The sequence below is a fragment of the Oncorhynchus mykiss genome, chromosome 29 (genome assembly GCF_057628025.1).
Source record: "Oncorhynchus mykiss isolate SJ-2025 chromosome 29, ASM5762802v1, whole genome shotgun sequence".
Classification (NCBI taxonomy): domain Eukaryota; kingdom Metazoa; phylum Chordata; class Actinopteri; order Salmoniformes; family Salmonidae; genus Oncorhynchus; species Oncorhynchus mykiss.
Window position 1 is genome coordinate 44,499,019 of NC_143050.1, and position 22,956 is coordinate 44,521,974.

General features: G+C 42.1%; 1 protein-coding gene across 2 annotated transcripts; it reads right to left on the reverse strand.

Annotated features, from left to right (window-relative positions):
• Nucleotides 1-674: 674 nt before the first annotated feature.
• Nucleotides 675-21,188, reverse strand: LOC110509496 (phosphatidylinositol 4-phosphate 5-kinase-like protein 1). 2 transcript variants are annotated; one of them, XM_090227297.1, is made up of 10 exons: nt 20,360-21,188; nt 18,380-18,430; nt 15,499-15,653; nt 15,198-15,322; nt 8,785-8,819; nt 8,623-8,678; nt 8,406-8,518; nt 6,085-6,247; nt 5,929-5,967; nt 3,052-5,477 (listed from the first exon to the last, which is right to left on the reverse strand). In XM_090227297.1, exons 1-10 carry the CDS (start codon nt 20,558-20,560, stop codon nt 5,015-5,017), a joined length of 1,401 nt encoding a protein of 466 aa, XP_090083423.1. In that variant the 5' UTR covers nt 20,561-21,188; the 3' UTR covers nt 3,052-5,014. The 2 variants fall into 2 exon arrangements, with proteins under 2 accessions (XP_021446066.3, XP_090083423.1); XM_021590391.3 differs by lacking the exon at nt 5,929-5,967 and having other exon boundaries at nt 675-5,477.
• Nucleotides 21,189-22,956: the final 1,768 nt, after the last annotated feature.

Below are 22,956 nucleotides of genomic sequence, written 5' to 3' on the forward strand. Positions count from 1 at the left end.
TCCTGATCTTTTTTATATCTCTCATATATAGGACAGACAATTCGGGACAAACTTCCTTTAGATTTTTTTGTGAGGACTATTTGTTGTTCCATGTAAGTGAATCTGTTATTCAATGCATTTATATGGGCTAATTGCAGTAAGGCCAAATGAATTATTATTATTAAAACAATTCCGTATAGCTTAGCAGAACCCCCACTGCCCCGGCTTAGACTGTTTAGACTGAACCCGACTTATAGAATCGATGCCAAGGTGCATTGAAGCTGTTCTGGCTCGTGGTGGCCCAATGCCCTATTAAGACACTTTATGTTTGCGTTTCCGTTATTTTGGCAGTTACCCGTATATCTGTAGTGTAGGATATACTGTTTGAATTGTGCTATTGTGTTTTTCTTTTCTTCCACTAGCTTAGTGGAAAAGTTTGGTAACAGAATGATGGCACATTCTTACAAAATTTTGCATCTGCGCTGTTCTTCAAGTAAATGTGTTTTTGTTTAATTTGCAGTATAAATGGTTTGTTTAACTTGGCAATCATTGATTTTTGTTTGACATACATTTTAATGTGAACAATCTTAGTCTCATCATCACTCTGTTACCGTGGAATTGACCAGTATAGGATTAGAGAGGGTAACAGAGTTAGATACAGCCCAGTAAGCAAATAAGCAAACTTTACACACAACTTAACTCGTAAAAGTTATTTATGCATTGAGAAAAGGTTTCAGCACATACCATTTGCAGGCAGAAGGCACAAACATGACTTAGGGGTAGGGTTAAACAAGTTGAGCCAGGAGAGAGTTGGAGTTGCCAATCCACACCCTTACTGTATCAATGAAGTAGGCTACATTAGTGAACATGTGGTCACCACATATCCCAGTCCTTAAATCAGGGTATTTATAATTTTTTCCAGAGACAACTAAAACCCTGTAAATACAGTGCCTTACTTTGAAAAACAATTCTGACCCAGTCAATGTGGAAAACCTCCAAAATCCACATATTTCCCTGACTGACACTGGGTGTCCCAGGTGAGGTGCAGAATGGAGAGCACCTAAGCAGGTGTAAATCACATTTGGGTTATATTTTCAACAGCAAATACTAAGAACTCGAGGCCCCAAGTGTGTAGCCTGCATTTTGCTGTAAATTGGACAGTGTAAGTAATATCTCTGCTGAGGCAACATTAAAGGGATAGTTCACAAGTTTTAGCTTATTTTCAACTTACCTAGGGTGTCCCAAGTCAAAAATAAGCTAAAACGTAAAAACCATCAGAATAACAATTTGTATTTATTTATTTAACTAGGCATGTCAGTTAAGAACAAATTCTTACTTACAATGATGGCCTACCCCAGTCAAACCCGGACGATGCTGAGCCAATTATGTGCCGCCCTCCGTGACTCCCATCACGGCCGGATGTGATAGAGCCTGGATTCAAAACAGGGACTGTAGTGACGCCTCTTGCACTGAGATGCAGTGCCTTAGACCGCTGCGCCACTAGGCAGTCGTATAAAATGACAGCTGTTTGTCGGCATTTTGAAACATTACCCCTTTATGCTGACCTTGCCATAACTGCATAAAGAATAAATAAATAAACAATACACTGCAGAACCACAGTCATGCACAGTGGTATCAGGAGAGTATATTCACTTGGGGACGGAATTCTGACCAGAGTTATGCGCGCGTAAATTGAACAATTTGCATTTTTCTCTCTATATGTATTCTGACATTGAACTTAAAGGGATACTTCGGAATTTTGGCAATGGTGCAGTTTGAAGGAAGTTACTAACTAGCACTAGTGCAATTGCTAACTAGCATTAGCGCAATGACTGGAAGTCTATAGGTAACCTGTTTGCTCAACCTTATCCATGGTTTCCATGGTTTCCTCCTGCATAAAGGTGGTGAAATTATGAGTTGAGTTAAGTCAAGCTCAGAATATGGTGTATCTGTAGACATACCTCCGCCACACCTTCATTTCTTAGATCTGCACCCTGAACGAATAGCGGGTGAATAGCATGCTATTCTCATGCTTAAGGGGATACCTCGGGATTATCTACTTGCCCAGAGTCAGATGAACTCTGTGTCTAGTACGGAAGTTAGAGGTCATTTTGTGAGCCAATATGCTAACTAGTTTTAGTGCAATGACTAGAAGTACAGTATATGGGTATCTACTAGCATGATAGCAGATACCTATAGACTTCCAGTCATTGCGCTAATGCTAGTTAGTAACTTCCTTCAAACTGCACCATTGCCAAAATTCCGAAGTATCCCAAGTGGAAAAAGCATTTACTTTCTTTTTGCGAATGAAATAACAGCATTCTCCATGCACTGTAATTTGGAAATTGATAAGAGCTATTGATCAGAGGTAAGTAAATGAGTTAACCATTTGGATAAGGGGATTGTAAATATAAATTACACTTGTTTTAGATCTATATTGTCTTATTATGAGCACTGGAGACAAATGTGAAACCAGTCATGCCAGCAAACTGAAGCATATCAACTTTCACATAGTGAAGTTTATAAAAGGATGGCCTTATAACTTGCAGGAATTAAGTATAGACACCCAAGCTTTAGTATAGGTTGGTTTTTATAGCCAATGCGCAAATGACAGTATAGCACACAACCTACCGAATTGGTTTATGATTCTAGTTTTAATTCTTTGCCCATGCTTTTCTACGTTTTGGTTTAGAATTTGTATCGGGTTAAATATTAGCCACAATTGGGAGCCATCATCCATAATACCCACAACATTTCTAACTGTCAATTTCCTACATTTTGCAGCATTCCATTCCGTTGACCTTTCTTTCCTCTGTCACATCCGTGTAGTTGTTCCTGAGGGTCGCCAGCATTAGTGGATTATATTAGGCTAACACTGTGCAATAATTTGGAACATTTTAATCATTATGGAACTCAGGCCACTCGTAGCAGGTTAATCCTGTAGCCTGGTGCACGGTCTACCATGACTGGACCATTGTCATACAGTTCCACGATTAGTGATGATGGTGTAGATATATAGGGCTATTGTTCAACCCCTATTGTACACCCTTTTTTTTTTTACACCTTCCAATATTTCATGGGTTGAACTTAAACTTTCACGATGAATCAAACCACTGTATTTTTTTATCCATCAATATACAGTGCATTCAGAAAGTATTCAGACTCCTGGACAATTTCCACATTTTGTTACAGCCTTATTCTAAAATGGATTAAATTACAATTTTCGCTGATCAATCTTTAGTTTGATTTTTTAAAATCTTTATTTAACTAGGCAAGTCAGTTAAGAACAAATTCTTATTTTCAATGACGGCCTAGGAACGGTGGCCTGAATGCCAAGCGTCACGTCTAGAGGAAACCTGGCACCATGCCTATGGTGAAGCATGGTGGTGGCAGCATCATGCTGTCAGGATATTTTTCAGCGGCAGGGACTGGGAGACTAGTATGGATGGAGGGAAAGATGAACGGACCAAAGTAAAGAGATCCTTTATGAAAAGCTGTTCCAGAGCGCTCAGGACCTATCTCTGACGTTTCCCCTTCCAACAGGACAATGGCTCTAAGCATACAGCCAAGGCAATGCTGTAGTGGCTTCGGGACAAGTCTCTGAAAGTCCTTGAGTGGCCCAGCCAGAGCCCGGACTTCTCTGGAGAGACCTGAAAATAGCTGTGCCGCAACACTCCCCATCTAGAGCTTGAGATGATCTACATAGAACAAATGGGAGAAACTCCCCAAATACATATGTGCCAAGCTTGTAGCGTCATACTCAAGAAAAGTCGAGGCTGTAATCACTGCCAAAGGAGCTTCAACAAAGTACTGAGTAAAAGGTCTGAATGCTTATGTAAATATGATATTTCAGGTTTTTTTTGTTGACATTTTGCAAAAATGTCTTTTAAAAACCTGTTTTTGCTTTGTCATTATTTATTTTACTTGGCAAGTCAGTAAAGAACAAATTCTTATTTTCAAAGACGGCCTAGGAACAGTGGGATAACTACCTTGTTCAGGGGCAGAACGACAGATTTGTACCTTGTCAGCTCAGGGATTTGATCTTGCAACCTTTCGGTTACTAATCCAACGCTGTGCGTAGATTGTTTTATCCATTTTAGAATAAGGCTGTAATGTAACAAAATGTGGAAAAAGTCGAGGGGTCTGAATACTTTCCGAATGCACTGCATTTAGTGTGTAAAAGCTCTCCAAACCCTGTACTTTTTTATGATTCATACATACTTTCTTAACCCAAAATGTGCCTAAATAAATATAGTTGGTCGACTAGTTGGTCCTGAAATGGACACGAATATGCATATCTTTAGATGGGTTTCATTCATTGATCCTTATATTCTGAACCCATTCTAGTGAATGTCGTCAAAATGAAAGGTACACCGTATTTAAAGGTGTATGTATTCAGCGCGCGCGCAAGTGAACCACGACTGCAAAGCCCGTTACGCACCTGCATAAGTAAGTCTGAATACCAACTACTGAGAAGTGCCTAAGAAAGGCACTTAAAAAAACATACAACAATATACAACATTTATCAAAACGTCAAAGTTAAATTAGGAGAAAAAAAATCCATAGGAGTCAAACGTAAAAAAATATTTTTTAAAAACAGATGGCAAATTTGAAAAATAATTTTGGTTTTCATTACTGATTCACAAACTAAACTTCAACCATTCAAAAACGATTATACTTTGGAAAATCAGCTAATCAATTCATAGCACTAGATTTTAAATGTTGCACCTTTTTCTTTGTTACTTAAAAAAAATGTGAGAATATGAAGAGGGAGAACCCATTTATCCGCTGTGGTGAATAATATATTTCAATATAATGGTTTCTGTTCGTTTTGGCTTTGGTCTGGACATGTGGAAACATGAAAATAACTGCCTCTTGGTCAATCTGAAATTACAGTGCTTTAAAAGAATAGCTTTATGTCTCTGAACAGCGTCACAGTTGCTAGTCTTTGTGTGTGTATTTGCGTGCGTGTGTGTCCCTGGGCAGACAGCGTGCTAGTGGGAGTAACCATTCTCATCCTCCCCTCTTTCTGAGTCTACCTGGTGTGGTCCTGTACCCACTGGCAGAGCCTATGGCAGTAAGCGGGGGGGCTGACGGTGGAGAAGGCCTGCCCTGGGTGCCGCAGTCTCTTCCACCAATGCTCCAGCCTCTTCTTGAAGCTGTAGACAGTGAAGATGTCGATGATGCCCACAAAGTAGCGATGCTCCGGTCCGTCAATGACGTGCAGCGGGTTTCTGAAGTTGGGCAGCAGCCGGCGGTTCTGGGCCTGGAAGTCTTGCAGTTCCATCGAATCCGTGACCGTTCCCACCGGCTGCTCAGTACAGGGTCTCCTGGAAGGGGCACTGCCCAGGCCACTTCCTACCCGTGACTCAGTAACGCTGCAACTTCCTGTCCCGCCGTCCATCTCTGATACCAACAGGGCGGAATCTTCCTCTGGGACCGCCCCCGGAACAGTGGGCATGCCCGCATGGGTGGGGCTTGAGCATGTGATCACTGACCTGAGAGGTTAAAGCGGAGAGGGGGTACCCAGAGTTATTAGAGACAACATGGCCACCTGAAAGGTTAAAGAGGAGAGGGTAACAGATATAGAAATAGGGCACACTTATCTTTGCCATGAACACTTCTGTGATAGCCCTCAATGGCACTGCCCATGCTATCTCTATTAAAAATAGGCAGTTCCATTTTCTTCCACTCAATGGCGCTGCCCATGTTAAAACAGGCTTTGTGGTAAGTAAAGCCTCTATCCATCTCTATGAAGGGTAACAAAGTTATTAGAGCCAGCATGTCTACCTGAGAGGTTAAAGAGGGGAGGGTAAGAGCCAAGAGTGAGGCAGCATGGCCAACCTAAAAAAAATACCACAGTTGACTGTGACAAATACTAGATAGTTGCTCGTGGTGGTTATGCATGTTATTGTATAGCCAAGAAGTATATTTGTGGTAACTACATGCCTGGAAGTCATTGGTTTTGTCCTGAAGAAAGACCAGGACCTGGGGAAAATATTGATCTCGACATTACACCACTTTTGAGGCCTGAATATGTCACTAAAACATAAAGAAAGAATCAAAGACAGAAAAAAATAATACAAAAATAAAAATCCCACCCACTTTTTAGTGCGCATGATAAGGGTGGCGAAGGACAGGCACTGGTGACGTTCATCCTGGTGCAGGGGCTGATGAGCCACCAGGAGGCTGTAGTCCAGCACGTTGAGTCTCTGCAGGAACGACGTGTCAATCTCCACCTGCCGGAGCAGCCATGGACGGTGCTGGTCTATCAACACAAACACATATATTGCAAAACTGGTTTGGACTCTATAACTGTATGTACCACTTACTACCCCGTTACAGTGTCATTACCAGTGCCGCCCATCATTTTGAGCCCCACCTTTTTTGGGGGTGGGGGGTGGGGGGGGTGCTTGTTTTGCATGTTATTTTGGCATTAATACGTGTTACATATCAGTTTGCAAACAATGTAAAAAAATATATATAATTATCATTGAGTCAATAAAGCCACATTTTGGGGTGGCAGGTAGCCTAGTGGTTACAGTGTTGGGCCAGTAACCGAAAGGTTGCTGGATCAAATCCCCGAGCTGGCAAGGTAAAAATCTGTTGTTCTGCCCCCTAGGCCCCTAGGTATTTAAAAAAAAACATTGGTCAACATACATTCTTATCAAGGGTGACTTTCAGTAAAATACAAACATGGTCTCTTTTTTGCTTTTTTTAAGGCAACTCCAAAATGTAGGTGTTTCAACCTAGCTCAGTGCTTTCTGTGCTGGTGGGGCAGCCAGCGGAAAATACAGAGTGTAGGGTTGGGCTCAGTGTTCTGTCACTCATTGGGACACTACGTCACTGCCAAATCTAAGGGTAGAGCTCAAAAATTTGATTGGACTCATGTCAACATCATACTTTCAAAATCTTAGCTAGCAGTCATCATCAGGAATCAAGTCGACAATCTACTGGCAAATCCTTTTTAGTCCTTGTCATATAAAGATAAATAATGAAGAGAAATTATAGATAAAACATATTGGTGCTCATCGACCATTGAACATAAACATTACACAAAAAGTTAGAAATCGCAAATTCAACAGTGAGTGGTTTGGAAGGAATCTGTGGCTAACTGCAAGCATTGCAAAGCAATCACTAGCCTGCTATTCAGTGGAGTGGGTGTGTGGTCCCAAGTCTGGGTTTAAGAGTCTCTTCCAACGCTGTCAATCCAACTCCAATTCTGTCGCGCTCAAAACAACTGGAAACTCGGAATTGGCAAATCTGATTTCAGTGAGTTCAAGACAACTGGGAACTCGGGGAAAAAACAGGCTCCTACTGGGAAAATACATCCAACTCGGAATTGTAAATCGTGAATTCAGGTCTCATTCTAGAGCTACGACCGGAAGATCCCTGACGTCATCATGATTCAAGCTTGTTTTTTTCTTATTTCCCAGTTGTCTTGAAAGCACCATAAATCCAGAGAATGACAGACAAAAATGTTCCACTTAACAAAAACTCTTTCTGTTCAAGTGAGCACAACACACAACAAAGTGTGTCCAAAAATGTATTGTATGCTGCTGCATTAATTATGTAATATGCCAAGGAGACATGTCTACTGTAGCTAAGAAAGTAATACTAAGTGTATGTTGTGTAGTAAGATGTTAGTAGCCAATGTGCCTCAATATAATAAGTTGGTCCCTTTTCCCCTCATAATTTTGCCTACTATTTCAGACTTGCACATGTGGCCTATAGTCTGTTTTAGAGAAATGTAATCATCGAATATTGTAAGAGCTTTCATTGTCTGCTTATATGCCTCCTTTATTTATTCTATGGTCAGACTTGGTGTAAATGGAGAATGCTGTAAGAACGGCCCATGTTCTGAATTCTGCCGCTGTACATTTCAAAAGTGCTGAACAAATAGTTATATTGTCAGTCCTACCTCACTCATTAATGTCTAAATCGAAATTGCCTCTTATCTGCTCGTCGTCCCCTTATGCCATAGTTTGTAGATCTCAATTGTCAGTAGAAACCACATTTGTTTAACCAAGTCAGCCATATCTGCTATGTTTTTTTAAAGGCAATAAATGTGGCTGAATGTCGCTGCCAGACAAGGCTCCGCTGATTGTCTGCCAGTTGTAGCAATGGTAAGTTGTTGGGACTACTATTGGGACAGCTTTATGTACACCCTAAAAGTTTGTGGGCATCGTTTGTCACCGTTATAGTGCAATTAATGTGTTGTTTAGTGTTGTGTAGTGTATTTGCTGGCATGTATCCCCTCAAAAGTTTTTGGGGTTTGCCCCACCAAGATTTACATGCTAAAAATTGCCAAATTGGCTTACCTCAATTACTAAAACAAGGTAAGGTATTTCCTTTCATTGTAATCAGTACTCATGAATAACATATCTCATTCTGTAACATACTATGACAGGATTCGTTACCCTTACCCAAAGTGATGTACTGGCCCTCGAAGTTCAAGTCCTTGAGAACAACGATAACCTGACTTCCCTCTGGAGCTGGGTCTGTCCACCGGCTCACCTCACAACCCTTGATGTCATACCTGCAACAACAAGCAACAAAGTCAGTTTAACAGTGTTGTTACCACAGTGCCTGTAATACATTTCTCACACCAGACTGTTTTGTTTTACTCTGAAACAGGCTTACCTGGCATTTATTCGATCGTCAGGGTAAAAAACACTCTGCATTACAATAAAGTACTTCTGTGAAAAAGGTAAGACAAGGCATGAACAAACTAAGTTATAGCTAATAAATAATGATAATAATAAACAATATGGCTATGAATAACAATCCATAATCAGTCAGTACCTTCCTCCTATGTGGAATTTTGATCCTGTGGACACCTTGAAAGCAAAAAAAATGTATACTTCAGTCAACTACAAACATGGTCCAGCAGGCCAAATTTCACATATTTGTCCACTTTGCGGTGGCAAAGAATAATAAAAGGGGGTAAAATGTAGAAGTGTTTAGAAACATATTATATTCTTATTTACAATAAAAAGTTCATCCAAAATGACACAATACAAAATTTACCATTGATTTTTATTGAGCAGAAAATAATCTGAAACACAACCAAAACAAACAGCAAATGTATTCAACACGTTTGTAGAGTCACATTGTGTGCTCGGACTACGGGACCAAATACTAAACTTTTGACTACTTTAATACACATACACTACCGGTCAAAAGTTTTAGAACACCTACTCATTCAAGGGTTTTTCTTTATTTTCACTATTTTCTATATTGTAGAATAATAGTGAAGACATCAACACGATGAAATAACACATATGGAATGATGTAGTAACCAAAAAAGTATTAAACAAATCAAAATATATTTTATATTTGAGATTCTTCAAATAGCCACCCTTTGCCTCGATGACAGCTTTGCACACTCTTGGAATTCTCTCAACCTGCTTCATCTGGAATGCTTTTCCAACAGTCTTGAAGGAGTTCCCACATATGCTGAGCATTTGTTGGCTGCTTTCATTCTGCGGTCCAACTCATCCCAAACATCTCAATTTTGTTGAGGCCGGGGGATTTGGGAGGCCAGGTCATCTGATGCAGTACACCATCACTCTCCTTCTTGGTCAAATAGCCCTTACACTGCCTGGAGGTGTGTTGGGTCATTGTCCTGTTGAAAAACAAATGATCGTCCCACTAAGCCCAAACCAGATGGGATGGTGTATCACTGCAGAATGCTGTGATAGCCATGCTGGTTAAGTGTCCCTTGAATTCTAAATAAATCACAGACAGTGTCACCAGCAAAGCACCACCACACCATAACACCACCACCTCCATGCTTTACTGTTGGAAATAGACATGCGAAGATCATCCGTTCACCCACACCGCGCTCACAAAGACACGGCGGTTGGAACCAAAATCTCCAATTTGGACTCCAGACCAAAGGACTAAATTCCACCGGTCTAACGTCCATTGCTTGTGTTTCTTGGCCCAAGCAAGTCTCTTCTTATTATTGGTGTCCTTTCATAGTGGTTTCTTTGCGACAATTCGACCATGAAGGCCTGATTCACAGAGTCTCCTCTGAACAGTTGATGTTGAGATGTGTCTGTTACTGAACTCTGAAGCATTTATTTGGGCTCCAATTTCTGAAGCTGGTAACTCCAATGAACCTATCCTCTGCCTCAGAGATAACTCTGGGTCTTCCTTTCCTGTGGCGGTCCTCATGAGAGCCAGTTCCATCATAGTGCTGGATGATTTTTGCGACTGTACTTGAAACTTTCAAAGTTCTTGAAATGTTTTGTATTGACTGACCTTCATGTCTTAACGTAATGGACTGTCGTTTCTCTGTGCATATTTGAGCTGTTCTTGCCATAATATGGACTTTTACCAAATAGGGCTAACTTCTGTATACCCCTCCTACCTTGTCACAGCACAACTGATTGGCTCAAACACATTAAGATGGAAAGAAATTCTACAAATTAACTTTTAACAAGGCACACCTGTTAATGGAAATGCATTCTAGCTGACTACCTCATGAAGCTGGTTGAGAGAATGCCAAGTGTGCAAAGCTGTTGTAATGAACACGAGGGGAGACAGAGAGCTGGTTTCAAGCAGGGCGCAGCAGGTGTTTATTGTACAGGACCACAGGAGGATGCAGGTAGCTGGGTCCAGGGGCAGGCAGAAGGTCATACACAGGAGGAGGCAGGTAGCTGGGTCCAGGGGCAGGCAGAAGGTCATACACAGGAGGAGGCAGGTAGCTGGGTCCAGGGGCAGGCAGAAGGTCATACACAGGAGGAGGCAGGTTGCTGGGTCCAGGGGCAGGCAGAAGGTCATACACAGGAGGAGGCAGGTAGCTGGGTCCAGGGGCAGGCAGAAGGTTATACACAGGAGGAGGCAGGTAGCTGGGTCCAGGGGCAGGCAGAAGGTCATACACAGGAGGAGGCAGGTAGCTGGGTCCAGGGGCAGGCAGAAGGTTATACACAGGAGGAGGCAGGTAGCTGGGTCCAGGGGCAGGCAGAAGGTTATACATAGGAGGAGGCAGGTAGCTGGGTCCAGGGGCAGGCAGAAGGTTATACACAGGAGGAGGCAGGTAGCTGGGTCCAGGGGCAGGCAGAAGGTTATACACAGGAGGAGGCAGGTAGCTGGGTCCAGGGGCAGGCAGAAGGTTATACACAGGAGGAGGCAGGTTGCTGGGTCCAGGGGCAGGCAGAAGGTTATACACAGGAGGAGGCAGGTTGCTGGGTCCAGGGGCAGGCAGAAGGTCATACACAGGAGGAGGCAGGTAGCTGGGTCCAGGGGCAGGCAGAAGGTTATACACAGGAGGAGGCAGGTAGCTGGGTCCAGGGGCAGGCAGAAGGTTATACACAGGAGGAGGCAGGTAGCTGGGTCCAGGGGCAGGCAGAAGGTCATACACAGGAGGAGGCAGGTAGCTGGGTCCAGGGGCAGGCAGAAGGTTATACACAGGAGGAGGCAGGTAGCTGGGTCCAGGGGCAGGCAGAAGGTTATACACAGGAGGAGGCAGGTAGCTGGGTCCAGGGGCAGGCAGAAGGTTATACACAGGAGGAGGCAGGTAGCTGGGTCCAGGGGCAGGCAGAAGGTTATACACAGGAGGAGGCAGGTAGCTGGGTCCAGGGGCAGGCAGAAGGTCATACACAGGAGGAGGCAGGTAGCTGGGTCCAGGGGCAGGCAGAAGGTTATACACAGGAGGAGGCAGGTAGCTGGGTCCAGGGGCAGGCAGAAGGTTATACACAGGAGGAGGCAGGTAGCTGGGTCCAGGGGCAGGCAGAAGGTTATACACAGGAGGAGGCAGGTAGCTGGGTCCAGGGGCAGGCAGAAGGTCATACACAGGAGGAGGCAGGTAGCTGGGTCCAGGGGCAGGCAGAAGGTTATACACAGGAGGAGGCAGGTAGCTGGGTCCAGGGGCAGGCAGAAGGTTATACACAGGAGGAGGCAGGTAGCTGGGTCCAGGGGCAGGCAGAAGGTCATACACAGGAGGAGGCAGGTAGCTGGGTCCAGGGGCAGGCAGAAGGTTATACACAGGAGGAGGCAGGTAGCTGGGTCCAGGGGCAGGCAGAAGGTTATACACAGGAGGAGGCAGGTAGCTGGGTCCAGGGGCAGGCAGAAGATCATACACAGGAGGAGGCAGGTAGCTGGGTCCAGGGGCAGGCAGAAGGTTATACACAGGAGGAGACAGGTAGCTGGGTCCAGGGGCAGGCAGAAGGTTATACACAGGAGGAGGCAGGTAGCTGGGTCCAGGGGCAGGCAGAAGGTTATACACAGGAGGAGGCAGGTAGCTGGGTCCAGGGGCAGGCAGAAGGTTATACACAGGAGGAGGCAGGTAGCTGGGTCCAGGGGCAGGCAGAAGGTCATACACAGGAGGAGGCAGGTAGCTGGGTCCAGGGGCAGGCAGAAGGTCATACACAGGAGGAGGCAGGTAGGTGGGTCCAGGGGCAGGCAGAAGGTTATACACAGGGGGTCAAAAAGGGCAACAGTACAGGCAGGGAAAAGGCTCGTAACGTAGTCCAGGAGATCAGACAATAGGTAGATAACAGGAAATCTGATAGGCTAATGTACAGGCAGGAAATAGACACAAAGGCATCGTTAGTGAGGCAGGCAAAAACTATCATACACAGGAGGAGTAAATCACAGAGACAACAGTGCTCTGCAAGCCGTGTGACACAAAACAAACAATACCTCACAGTGATGGGGTGCAAAGAACTGAACTAAATAGTGTGATAATGACATACAGGTGTGTGAACAGGTGATTAGAATTCAGGTGATTGGGATCTGGAGAGTGAGCTGCTTTCAGGGGATCTACGTGTTTGAGGGTGTGAGTTGGAAGCAGACGTGACAGCTGTCATTGAAGCAAAGGGTGGCTACTTTGAAGAATCTCAAATATAAAATAGTTTCATTTGTTTAACACTTTTTTGGTTACTACATGATTCCATATGTGTTAGTTCATAGTTTTGACATCTTCACTATTATTCTACAATGTAGAAAATAGTAAAAATGAAGAAAAACCCTTGAATGAGTAGGTGTTTCTAAACTTTTGACCGGTAGTATAAGTGAATTTGTCCCGATACGTTTGGTTCCCTAAAATGGGGGGACTATGTACAAAAAGTGCTGTAATTTATAAACACCCAATATGGATGAAAATACCCGCAAATTAAAGCTAACAGTCCGCACTTAAATGTCACAGTCATCGTATCATTTCAAATTCAAAGTACTGGAGTACAGAACCAAAACGTCCCAATACTGTTGGAGCTCACTGTATATGTATTTAGCAAAATATTACCAGAAGTGGTAAAAATATGACAAAAAAGCAGTCAGAATTGAGTTTTGAAGCCGTTTCAAATATATTATATTAAAACACATAGAAAATGTTCTAAAAGTATTCACCATGTGATTAATATCTATTAATTAAAATTATATTAAATATCAAGAAATGTGATGTGAAACCTTCCCCGTATATGACATCCCATAGGAATGCCTTACATCCAGCAATGAGATACAGGTAATCCATTTTCACAAAATGCCTACATAAAACTAGAAAATAAGTCTAAACAAGGATGCCTAGCTATTGCTGATTTAACCATAGGCTATAGGGTACACATTTTCCAATATGGCCACCAACCAGTTCCATTGTTCTAACTTGGATTGGTCTGACATTGCCACGCCTCTTTTAATAATAAGTAGAATATGCCTAATGATAATAAAAACATTTATTATAGTTATCAAGATAACACAACCAATTTAGCCAGGTTTGCAAAATGTATCATCTTTGTAAAATATTTGTAAAATGTGCCAAAAACTCTATTTATATGACTGTTTTTGGTCAGTATTTGCATCCCTAATTTCTATGTTTTATTTTCAAACAATAAAAAATGTATCTATAATATTCCTAAAGGGATATATTACTAGTTTGTAGTGATAATACTGATATGCAAAATGATGCTATAATTGTTAAATATAAAATATATGTCTTGAATCCTGTCATATACACAGCATTCCAACATAACATTCTAACCAATCGTCTGATTATGAGGGAATCAACCAGGGCTGGGGTCAATTTGAATTTCAATTTGAATTTAATTTGAATTTAAGGCAGTCAATTCAGGAAGTTATTTTAATTACAAATTAAAAATGTAAAAACTGACTCCTCATTGAAAATAGATGCTGTTTTTTTTCAAATGTTCAATTTAAGTTAACTTCCTGAATTGATTGCCTTCAAATTCAAATTGAACCCAGCTCTGGAATAATTCAAATGAGAAAAACTTGTCGTTTTTAGCAGACACTTATCCAGAGTGACTTACAGGAGCAATTTGGGTTAATTGCCTTGCTCAAGGGCAAATGAACCAAATCCCATTGGTTATAAATAAGCCCCCCCCCCCCCCCTCCCCCCTGCAAACCTTCTATTGCTTAGACTCACATACAACATGCTGATTACATGCAATCAGTTACTCCCCAGCCCTGTCAATGTCACATCCTGATCATAGAAAGCCTTTATTTTCTATGGTGGCGTAGGTCAGGGCGTGACTGAGGGGTCAGTCTAGTTTATTATTTCTATGCGGGGTTCTAGTTTTGGTTTTTCTATGTTGGTGATTTTGTATGATTCCCAATTAGAGGCAGCTGTTAATGGTTGTCTCTAATTGGGGATCATATTTAAGTAGTGTTTGTGGGATATTGTTTTGAGTTAGTGTACGTAGCACCTCTGTAGTCACGGTTCGTTGTTCGTTTATTGTTTTGCTAAGTTTCACTAAGTTTCACTTTTAATAACTGATGTGGAACTCAACATCAGCTTGGTCCGTCTCTACACACGAACGTGACAGTCAATCAAGTTAGAGTAGCTAGCTACTCTAACTATCTTAGCTGGCATGCCTGCTGGCAAGATTGGTATACTTTAGAAAAGCAAGCATAAACAAATGTACTGAATAAGACTCACACTCTTTAACCCATATTTTAGCAGTGATGAAGAGAAGCATATTTAGTTTCTTTAAAAAATAACCACCAGTCAAGAGGATACATAAAGCTCAAGAGGTATGCTTAGATAAATAGACATCTTTTTACAAAGAATTAAGATTATGGCTCTACATTGCAGGAAAAAAGTTGTTTCAGGTGTTTGAAAAATGCTAAATTCTCACCCCAGCCATTCTAACATACTTGATAACCCCTTAGATCTTTGGGGTCCATGCCACCCCTGCCAAAGTGAACACATTTTCCCGCTGGCCAATGGACTATAAGATCAGAGTCCTGTGTCTTACCTAAGAACTTGACCAGCAGTGAATGAGGATACTTCTCTAGGTGCTCCATGTAGATTCTTAGGTTGGACAGGAGGAATTGCACCTCTCTCTTGTTCTGGGTCTTCAGAAAGAACCGCTTATCGTTCCTGGATGAGAAAGAGAAATGCATTGTGTTTGAGCATATACTTTGGCCAGATAAGAGTAAGAAAGTATCTTTCCTATATTTGCACTATACAGTGGGGCAAAAAAGTATTTAGTCAGCCACCAATTGTGCAAGTTCTCCCACTTAAAAAGATGAGAGGAGTAGAATATGCCTACGCACGTGAGAAAGAAGTCGGCCTTGCTTTTGGAGTTGCTGATGAACTGCAGGTAGGAACCGTCGTTGGAGAGAGAGTGCTGATACTCCTTTTCTGTCATCCCCAGGGAGCGACGCAAGCTGACAAACACTGGCCCTGCAAACGTCTCCATTCTGAAGGCCTTCAGAGAGAGGGGGAGAGAAAGAGAGAGTTCTTATGAGTTCAAATCATATTGGCATGAGCAAACAGTAGTAGATACATTTATGTAGGTAAGAAACAACAAAGGTCCAACAATTGATACTTGAAGAACTCTACAATATATTTTAGCCATATTAAATACCGGCTGTTTGCACAGACAAAATTGTTGTTCAATATTTTGTTTATCAATAGATCATTGTGTTTCTATGTCTGTCCTGACTTAGTATAGGCTCTGTGATGAAATAGGCTTATGATGTTGCGCTGTTATCGAACAGCAGTACTGTAGCCTAGGAATATGGTCAAATATCTTACATAAGCTACTGGTCAATTTACTGTGTTGGCAGAATGTAAAAAAACAACAACAGTAATTTATGCTGAAATTTGACAAAGGAATGTGACAGTTTCTGAAAGAGGAAACAATGAAACATTGTTGTGGACCTGTCAGCAGAACAGTTGAATTCAACAATGTTTTGCATGGACTTTTGCCCTCCAACCTTAATATGCTGGACTGCCCATGAATTCTGAAACATTCTCTAGGCTACTCAAAACCAATTGAAATTCAAATTACAGTAGGCTACAAACAGGAAAGTATTCAGACCCCTTGACTTTTTCCACATTTTGTTATGTTACAGCCTTTTGTTACGTTTTTCTAAAATGGTTTAAATTCATAGTTTTCCCCATCAATCTACACACAATACCCAATAATGACAAAGCAAAAACAGGTTTTTAGAAGTTTTTGCAAATCTATTAAAAATAAAAATCAGAAATACCTTATTTACACAAGTATTCAGGCCCTTTGCTATGAGACTTGAAATTTAGCTCAGGTGCATCCTGTTTCCATTGACCACCCTTGATGTTTCTACCACTTGATTGGAGTCCACCTGTGGTAAATTCAATTGATTGGACATGATTTGGAAAGGCACACACGTGTCTTTATTAAGTCCCAGTGCATGTCAGAGAAAAGACCAAGCCATGAGGTCGAAGGAATTGTCCGTAGAGCTCCGGGACAGGATTGTGTTGAGGCACAGATCTGGGGAAGGGTACCAAAACATTTCTGCAGCATTGATGGTCCCCAAGAACACAGTGGTCTCCATCATTCTTAAATGAAAGATGTTTGGGACCGCCAAAACTCTTCCTAGAGCTGGCCACCCGGCCAAACTGAGCAATCCAACATCTCTGGATAGACCTGAAAATAGCTGTGCAGCAACGGGTATGACGCTACAAGCTTGGCACAGCTGTATTTGGGGATTTTCTCCTATTCTTCTCTGCAGATCCCCCTGAGGAGTGGCTTCAGTCTGGCCATTCTACCATAATGCCTGATTGGTGGAGTGATGCAGAGATGGTTGTCCTTCTGAAAGGTTCTCCCATCTCCACAGAGGAACTCTAGAGCTCTGTCAGAGTCACCATCGGGTTCTTGGTCACCTCCCTGAAAAAGGCCCTTCTCCCTGAATTGCTCAGTTTGGCTGGGGGGCCATCTCTAGGAAGAGTCTTGGTGGTTCCAAACTTCTTCCATTTAAGAATGATGGAGGCCACTGTGTTCTTAGAGACCTTCAATGCTGTTTTGGTACCCTTTCCCAGATATGTGCCTCGACAGAATCCTGTCTCGGAGTTCTATGGACAATTACTTCGACCTCATGGCTTGGTTTTTGCTCTGACATGCACTGTCAACTGTGGGACCTTATATAGACAGGTGTTTATGCATTTGCAAATCATGGCCAATTAATTGAATTTACATGTCTAATCAATTGAATTTGGACTCAAATCAACTTGTAGAAACATCTCAAGGATAATCAATGGAAAAAGAATGTACCTGAGCTCAATTTCGAGTCTCATAGCAAAGGGTCTGAATACTTATGTAAATAAGGTATTTACATTTTTAATCTTAATAAATGTGCAAACATTTCTAAAAACCTGTTTTCACTTTGTCATTATGGGGTATTGTGTGTAGATTGCTCTGAGGATTCTTATTTTATTTAATCCATTTTAGAATAAGGCTGTAACATTACAAAATGTGTAAAAAGTCAAGGGGTCTGAATACAGCGTACTTCAAAAGTAAAAGATCAACTGTCTTGATGTTCACCTATTAAATTCATCTGTAGGTTATAAACTGTGCTGCCTATGGGATCACATGTAGCAAAACTGGAAATAGGCCTAGATATTCTATATCTACATAGGTCCAATTAAATGAGAAATGCGCATGGTCATTTGTGGTAGGCTACTTCAGGAATATGAACCCATCACGGCCAGAAAACGTGAGGAATTTATTCTGTAATGGTTATGAAAATTAAATAAGTAGGAATTAGATTCCTATGTCTAATTATTTTAGATTCCAAAAATAAAACACGTGATTTTTGCTCTTCTCACTAACGGCAAATGGATGCATCTTATTATGAATTTGTTTATGAATAAGCGTGTCATATCCTCCATTTGCACAAAATATTTAGGCCGACTTGCAATACAATACATCAACCAAAAGAAGATGGTCTGAAGTTTGCGTGGCGGTCAAGTTCAGCTGTTGAGGTAACTGGCGCACACGCATTTTGTGGTATATTTTGTATGTACGCATGGTTTATAAATGAGGCCCCATGTCACTATAAGGAAAAAAGTTGTTTGTTCACATCTTTTTGAAGACTGAAATTGTGAGATATGAATTTCCCGATTTGTACCTTTTGTGTTGCAACTGTGTTACATTTTTTTAAATCAACATACCTTATGTATTTGAGTGACCTCCAATCTGTAGTCATCTTCCGACAATTCATCCTATGATAAAAGAAGAAAGGGAATAATTACTACTTGGAAAATATACTAATTATGCAGTTATCTTTTGAGAAGGGTTTGGGGCCCAATTAAATGACAAATGGTCACCTAGAAACACCTTCCAAATATTGAGTTGCACCCCCTTTTGCCCTCAGAACAGACTTAATTTGTCAGGGTATGGACTCTACAAGGTGTCGAAAGCAGTCAACAGGGATGGCGGCCTGTGTTAACTTCAATGCTTCCCACAGTTGTGTCAAGTTGTCTGGATGTCCTTTGGGTGGTGGACCATTATTGATACACATGGGAAACTGTTAAGTGCGAAAAACACAAAAGACCATTAACAGCAATGACAGTCCACAAACAACAAAAAATTACAGATCCCTTTTCTGTCGAACTCAACTGAACATTTCAGGAAATATAAACATGGCACCCCAGCCAAAAGTAGGCTAACATGCTACAAGAGGTGGATCAACAAGAAGTGTGTGTGTGTGTAAGGGAATATGTGAGTAAGAGACAACCATGTATCACAACGCTGAGTCAGTAGGCTCCGTTTCAATGGGTCTGATGCTGTGTGTGTGTGTGTGTGTGTGTGTGTGTGTGTGTGTGTGTGTGTGTGTGTGTGTGTGTGTGCGTGTGCGTGCGTGCGTGCGTGCGTGTGTGAATAACTCCCTTGTGACCTCTTATTCACCACCATAGGATCCGGCAGAGTAACCAAATACCGATTGACAAAATAATGGTTGCTGCAAATTAGATCATGAATACACCTACATCAAATCAAATTTCCTTGGAATATAAAATGAGGTGTTTGTGTAATTTTCCACAATCCAAACAACTACGTTCCACTTGGCTCTAATATCAGCCTGTGTTCTGTATCCCTTCTCCTCTGTAGGGACAACAATGGGGTTGGTCAGACAACCCCACATTGCCTAGGGAACATTGGGGAACATCTAGCACTGCAGGCAGAAGGCTAAACAAAGAGCAAGCCACTAATAGCCACCTCCCATAGCTCAGTCAAATACTCCGTTGCAAACTGTAAACTTACCCCCATTCCCTCTGCCCTTGATGCGGATGACTTTTATGGTCTGAGGCCACCAGATAGGAGTAAGCAATATGGTAACGTCTCAAAACTTTCTCAGATCCACAAGGGCAAGTTATTAAGGACAGATAGAAGGGAGCAGGTTTTCCGTTTGAAATCCAAAGACTCCTCAATGATGTAAAGTCTAAATGGGGCTTAATGTCTTTAACAAAATGGTTGTTTCAGAGATCTTTTGACAATGGGAAAACAAATGAGGATGACAATAACAGGTTAGAATCCAGCCTTAGCCTGAGCCATGTTCATTAGGGCGCGCAACAGAAAACGGTGCAAAACGTTTTGCAAAAGAAAACACGGCTCTCTCTGATGAGCTCCTTTTGTTCATGCCTCAGCCCCACTCTTGGCCTTCTCATGGCCCTCTTGGGGAACACGATAGGTGATGCAAATTGAGGAGGAATTGAGAGGCATCAGCCACCACGGTAAATGAAACCAGTTTGCAACCAATCATTTTAAATGCTGGCAATGGCACATAATAGATGTCTGCATTTTTGTTTGTTTGGTCCATTCAGTTAGCTTTAGACCACTATGTGATTGCACAAGCTAAAGATACTGCTCAATTCAAACTACTTATCCCTTGTAAAAAATCCTGCTCTGTGAGGTGTTTGAACCGGGTGTACCCCTGTGCAAGTTTGTACAATAGCTGTTATTCCCATAGGGCATTAAACACAGAGGGATGTACCAAAAACAAGCAAAGGAGGTGTGAAGGATGACAGTCTCTTGTCATGCCTTTGTTTTGAGTGTTTTATCCCCTACGTAAAAAAAAACAGGTGTGAACTTTTGCTTAGTAAAAAGCAACGCATATTTACTTGCATGACATTTAATGACCTGTGGGTGCTCACCGGTGGTGGGTTGTCGATGGTGTTCTGCACGGCTGCAGAGAGGCCTTCCTTCATCATAGAGGTGAGGCTGTAGAAATCGTGCTGCTGGTCGATCTCAAACAGGCCCAGTAGCTTCCACTGCTGCCTCAGACCCCCCCACATCTTCCTCTTCACCGTACCAGTCCTGTGCGTGCCCTCCGCTGGACCCGCAGACATCTCCATCTGGGGTGGGGATGACACACACACACACACACAAATGAGTACTCAAGATCCAGCACTTGCAACCATCTCCGCAAAATGCCACATCAATGATAGGGCTTTTTTCCCCCGATTCCAATTGAGTGCCATAACAAAGCACATACACCGGTAAGACTATGTAGGTTAGTCTTCCTATCGATTAACATGCGTGGTAAGGTCGTTGCTGGGAGAACCAGAGGTTGACAATAACAGTCGTGTCTTACCTAGACAGACCTGAGCTGCCTGAGGCATGCAGAAAGTGACCACGGCCACAAAGGTCCAATGGCTCCATAGGCCTCAGAGATTGGAACGTTTTTATTGGCCTGATATTGATTAACAGTGGAACCAAACCAGCGACATCCATTTGACACCAGCAGCCTTTCCTAGGTTTGGAACAAGCGGCTGGGCGATAACTAAGGGCTATATAGGCTAGTCTCTCACTCTCTCCTTCTCCCACATATGACCCACCAGTGATCACGGATAAACCCATAGAAATCCTATTAAATTACATGAGTTAATTAATTAGTATTCCGATTCCTAATTCTATGGATCAACCAGCTGTGTCATTGACAAGAAGCAGGAGAGGAACAAGTATTTTCAAGTCCCTAGGACCTAGATGTTGCTGTTTACTCTCAATGCAGCAGGACAAGCCCTTCATTATCTATTCAAGGGGCTGTAACTAAAGAGGTCCTTGTTGTGGAGCATATATATTAGTAACAGTCTCAATAGTAGTTTAATGTTAAATCATGATGAATCGAGGATAAACCATTGGTAAAACATGGGGAAGAAAATAGGTGATTTTTCTCAACGTGTCAGAATCTTTGAATAAGGACTCCAATTTGAGAATCTGCACTGCTCCATACTGACCGACTAACCAGTGGAACCGACTTGACACCACACCCGCAGCATAATAAAGTAGGGACTCTTTTGCCATATATAGGGTATACAATAAAATATAGGCTATATAACAGGCTATCCAATAAAAGGTTATTGCATGCGCATAACGGTAATATCGCCACTAACAATTCTGAAAACAATGTTGGGTAGATGGTTTGAATATGATCCCTACGCCTGCTGACTAAATTACACTTTTCACACACAAATCGGATACATGTCGCCTATCCGGTGCCCTGTCATTTTCATTGCGCCCATGGAATACACATTCTGACGGTAAGTGTACAACGCGTAAAAGAACTACAGCAAGCTACACCCATTTGGTCAAAACATATCCTAACAAAACAAGCAATATCCAAATAATATTTGCGTCAACATTAGTAGGCTAATATAGACCATAACACGAAGATACTTGCCTCAGTTTGGCTCATCGATGAGGCTAATTTAGGCCCTCCTGTGTCTGCTCTATAGTTCCCGAGATCAGCGCATTCCTCCGATTGACATTGCAATCCGTTCTTTCAATAAATGCATGCAAGCGGTAATGTAGTGACACTGACACTGCGCGAAACCCCCAACATGCTGCACCAGAAATCTCAACGTTTCACAAAGCATTAGCGCATGTTTGTAGCTGAAAACACTTGGGCGCACAGTATATATTCAAAAGCCATTTACAGTAGATTATGAGGAATTGTTTGATATGATCAACGATGACCTGGATACACAATTCAAATTGATTATTTGAATCAATGCATATTGATTATGGACCATATTCTAAACATTCTATACCAGAACTATCAATATAAACATTTATTTGTTGACCACAAATAACTCTTAGCCTATATACCTTCCATTAGACAGCTGAGCATGCTATACTGAACAAAAATATAAACGCAATATGTAAAGTGTTGGTCCCATGTTTCTTGAGCTGAAATAAAAGATCCCAGAAATGTTCCATACACACACAAAAAAAACGAATTTCTCTCAAATGTTGTGCACAAATTTGTTTACATCCCTGTTAGGGAGCATTTCTCCTTTGCCAAGATAATCCATCCACCTGACAGGTGTGGCATATCAAGAAGATTATTAAACGGCATGATTATTACACAGGTGCACCTTGTGCTGGGGACAATAAAAGGCCACTCTAAAATGTGCAGTTGTCTCACACAACATATTGCCACAGATGTCACAAGTTTTGAAGGAGCGTGCAATTGGCACCAGAGCTGTTGCCAGAGAATTTAATGTTAATTTCTCTACCATAAACCGCCTCTAATGTCTTTTTAGAGAATTTGGCAGTACGTCCAGCCGGCCTCACAAACCGCAAACCACATGTAACCACGCCAGTCCAGGACCTCCGCATCCGGCTTCTTCATCTGCGGGATTGTCTGAGACCAGCCACCCGGTTAGCTGATGAAACTGAGCAGTACTTCTGTCTTTAATAAATCCCTTTTGTGGGGAAAACTCAGTCTGATTGGCTGGGCCTGTCTCCC

What these genes read in the sequence shown, in the direction of transcription:
- LOC110509496 (XM_090227297.1), bottom strand. Translation starts at nt 20,560, where the DNA reads ATGGAGATGTCTGCGGGTCCAGCGGAGGGCACGCACAGGACTGGTACG. An exon ending in AAATTCCACATAGGAGGAAG is followed by an intron (nt 8,679 to 8,784) that starts GTACTGACTGAT and finishes CCTTTTTCACAG; the next exon opens with AAGTACTTTATTGTAATGCA. An exon ending in GGGCCAGTACATCACTTTGG is followed by an intron (nt 6,248 to 8,405) that starts GTAAGGGTAACG and finishes TTGTGTTGATAG; the next exon opens with ACCAGCACCGTCCATGGCTG.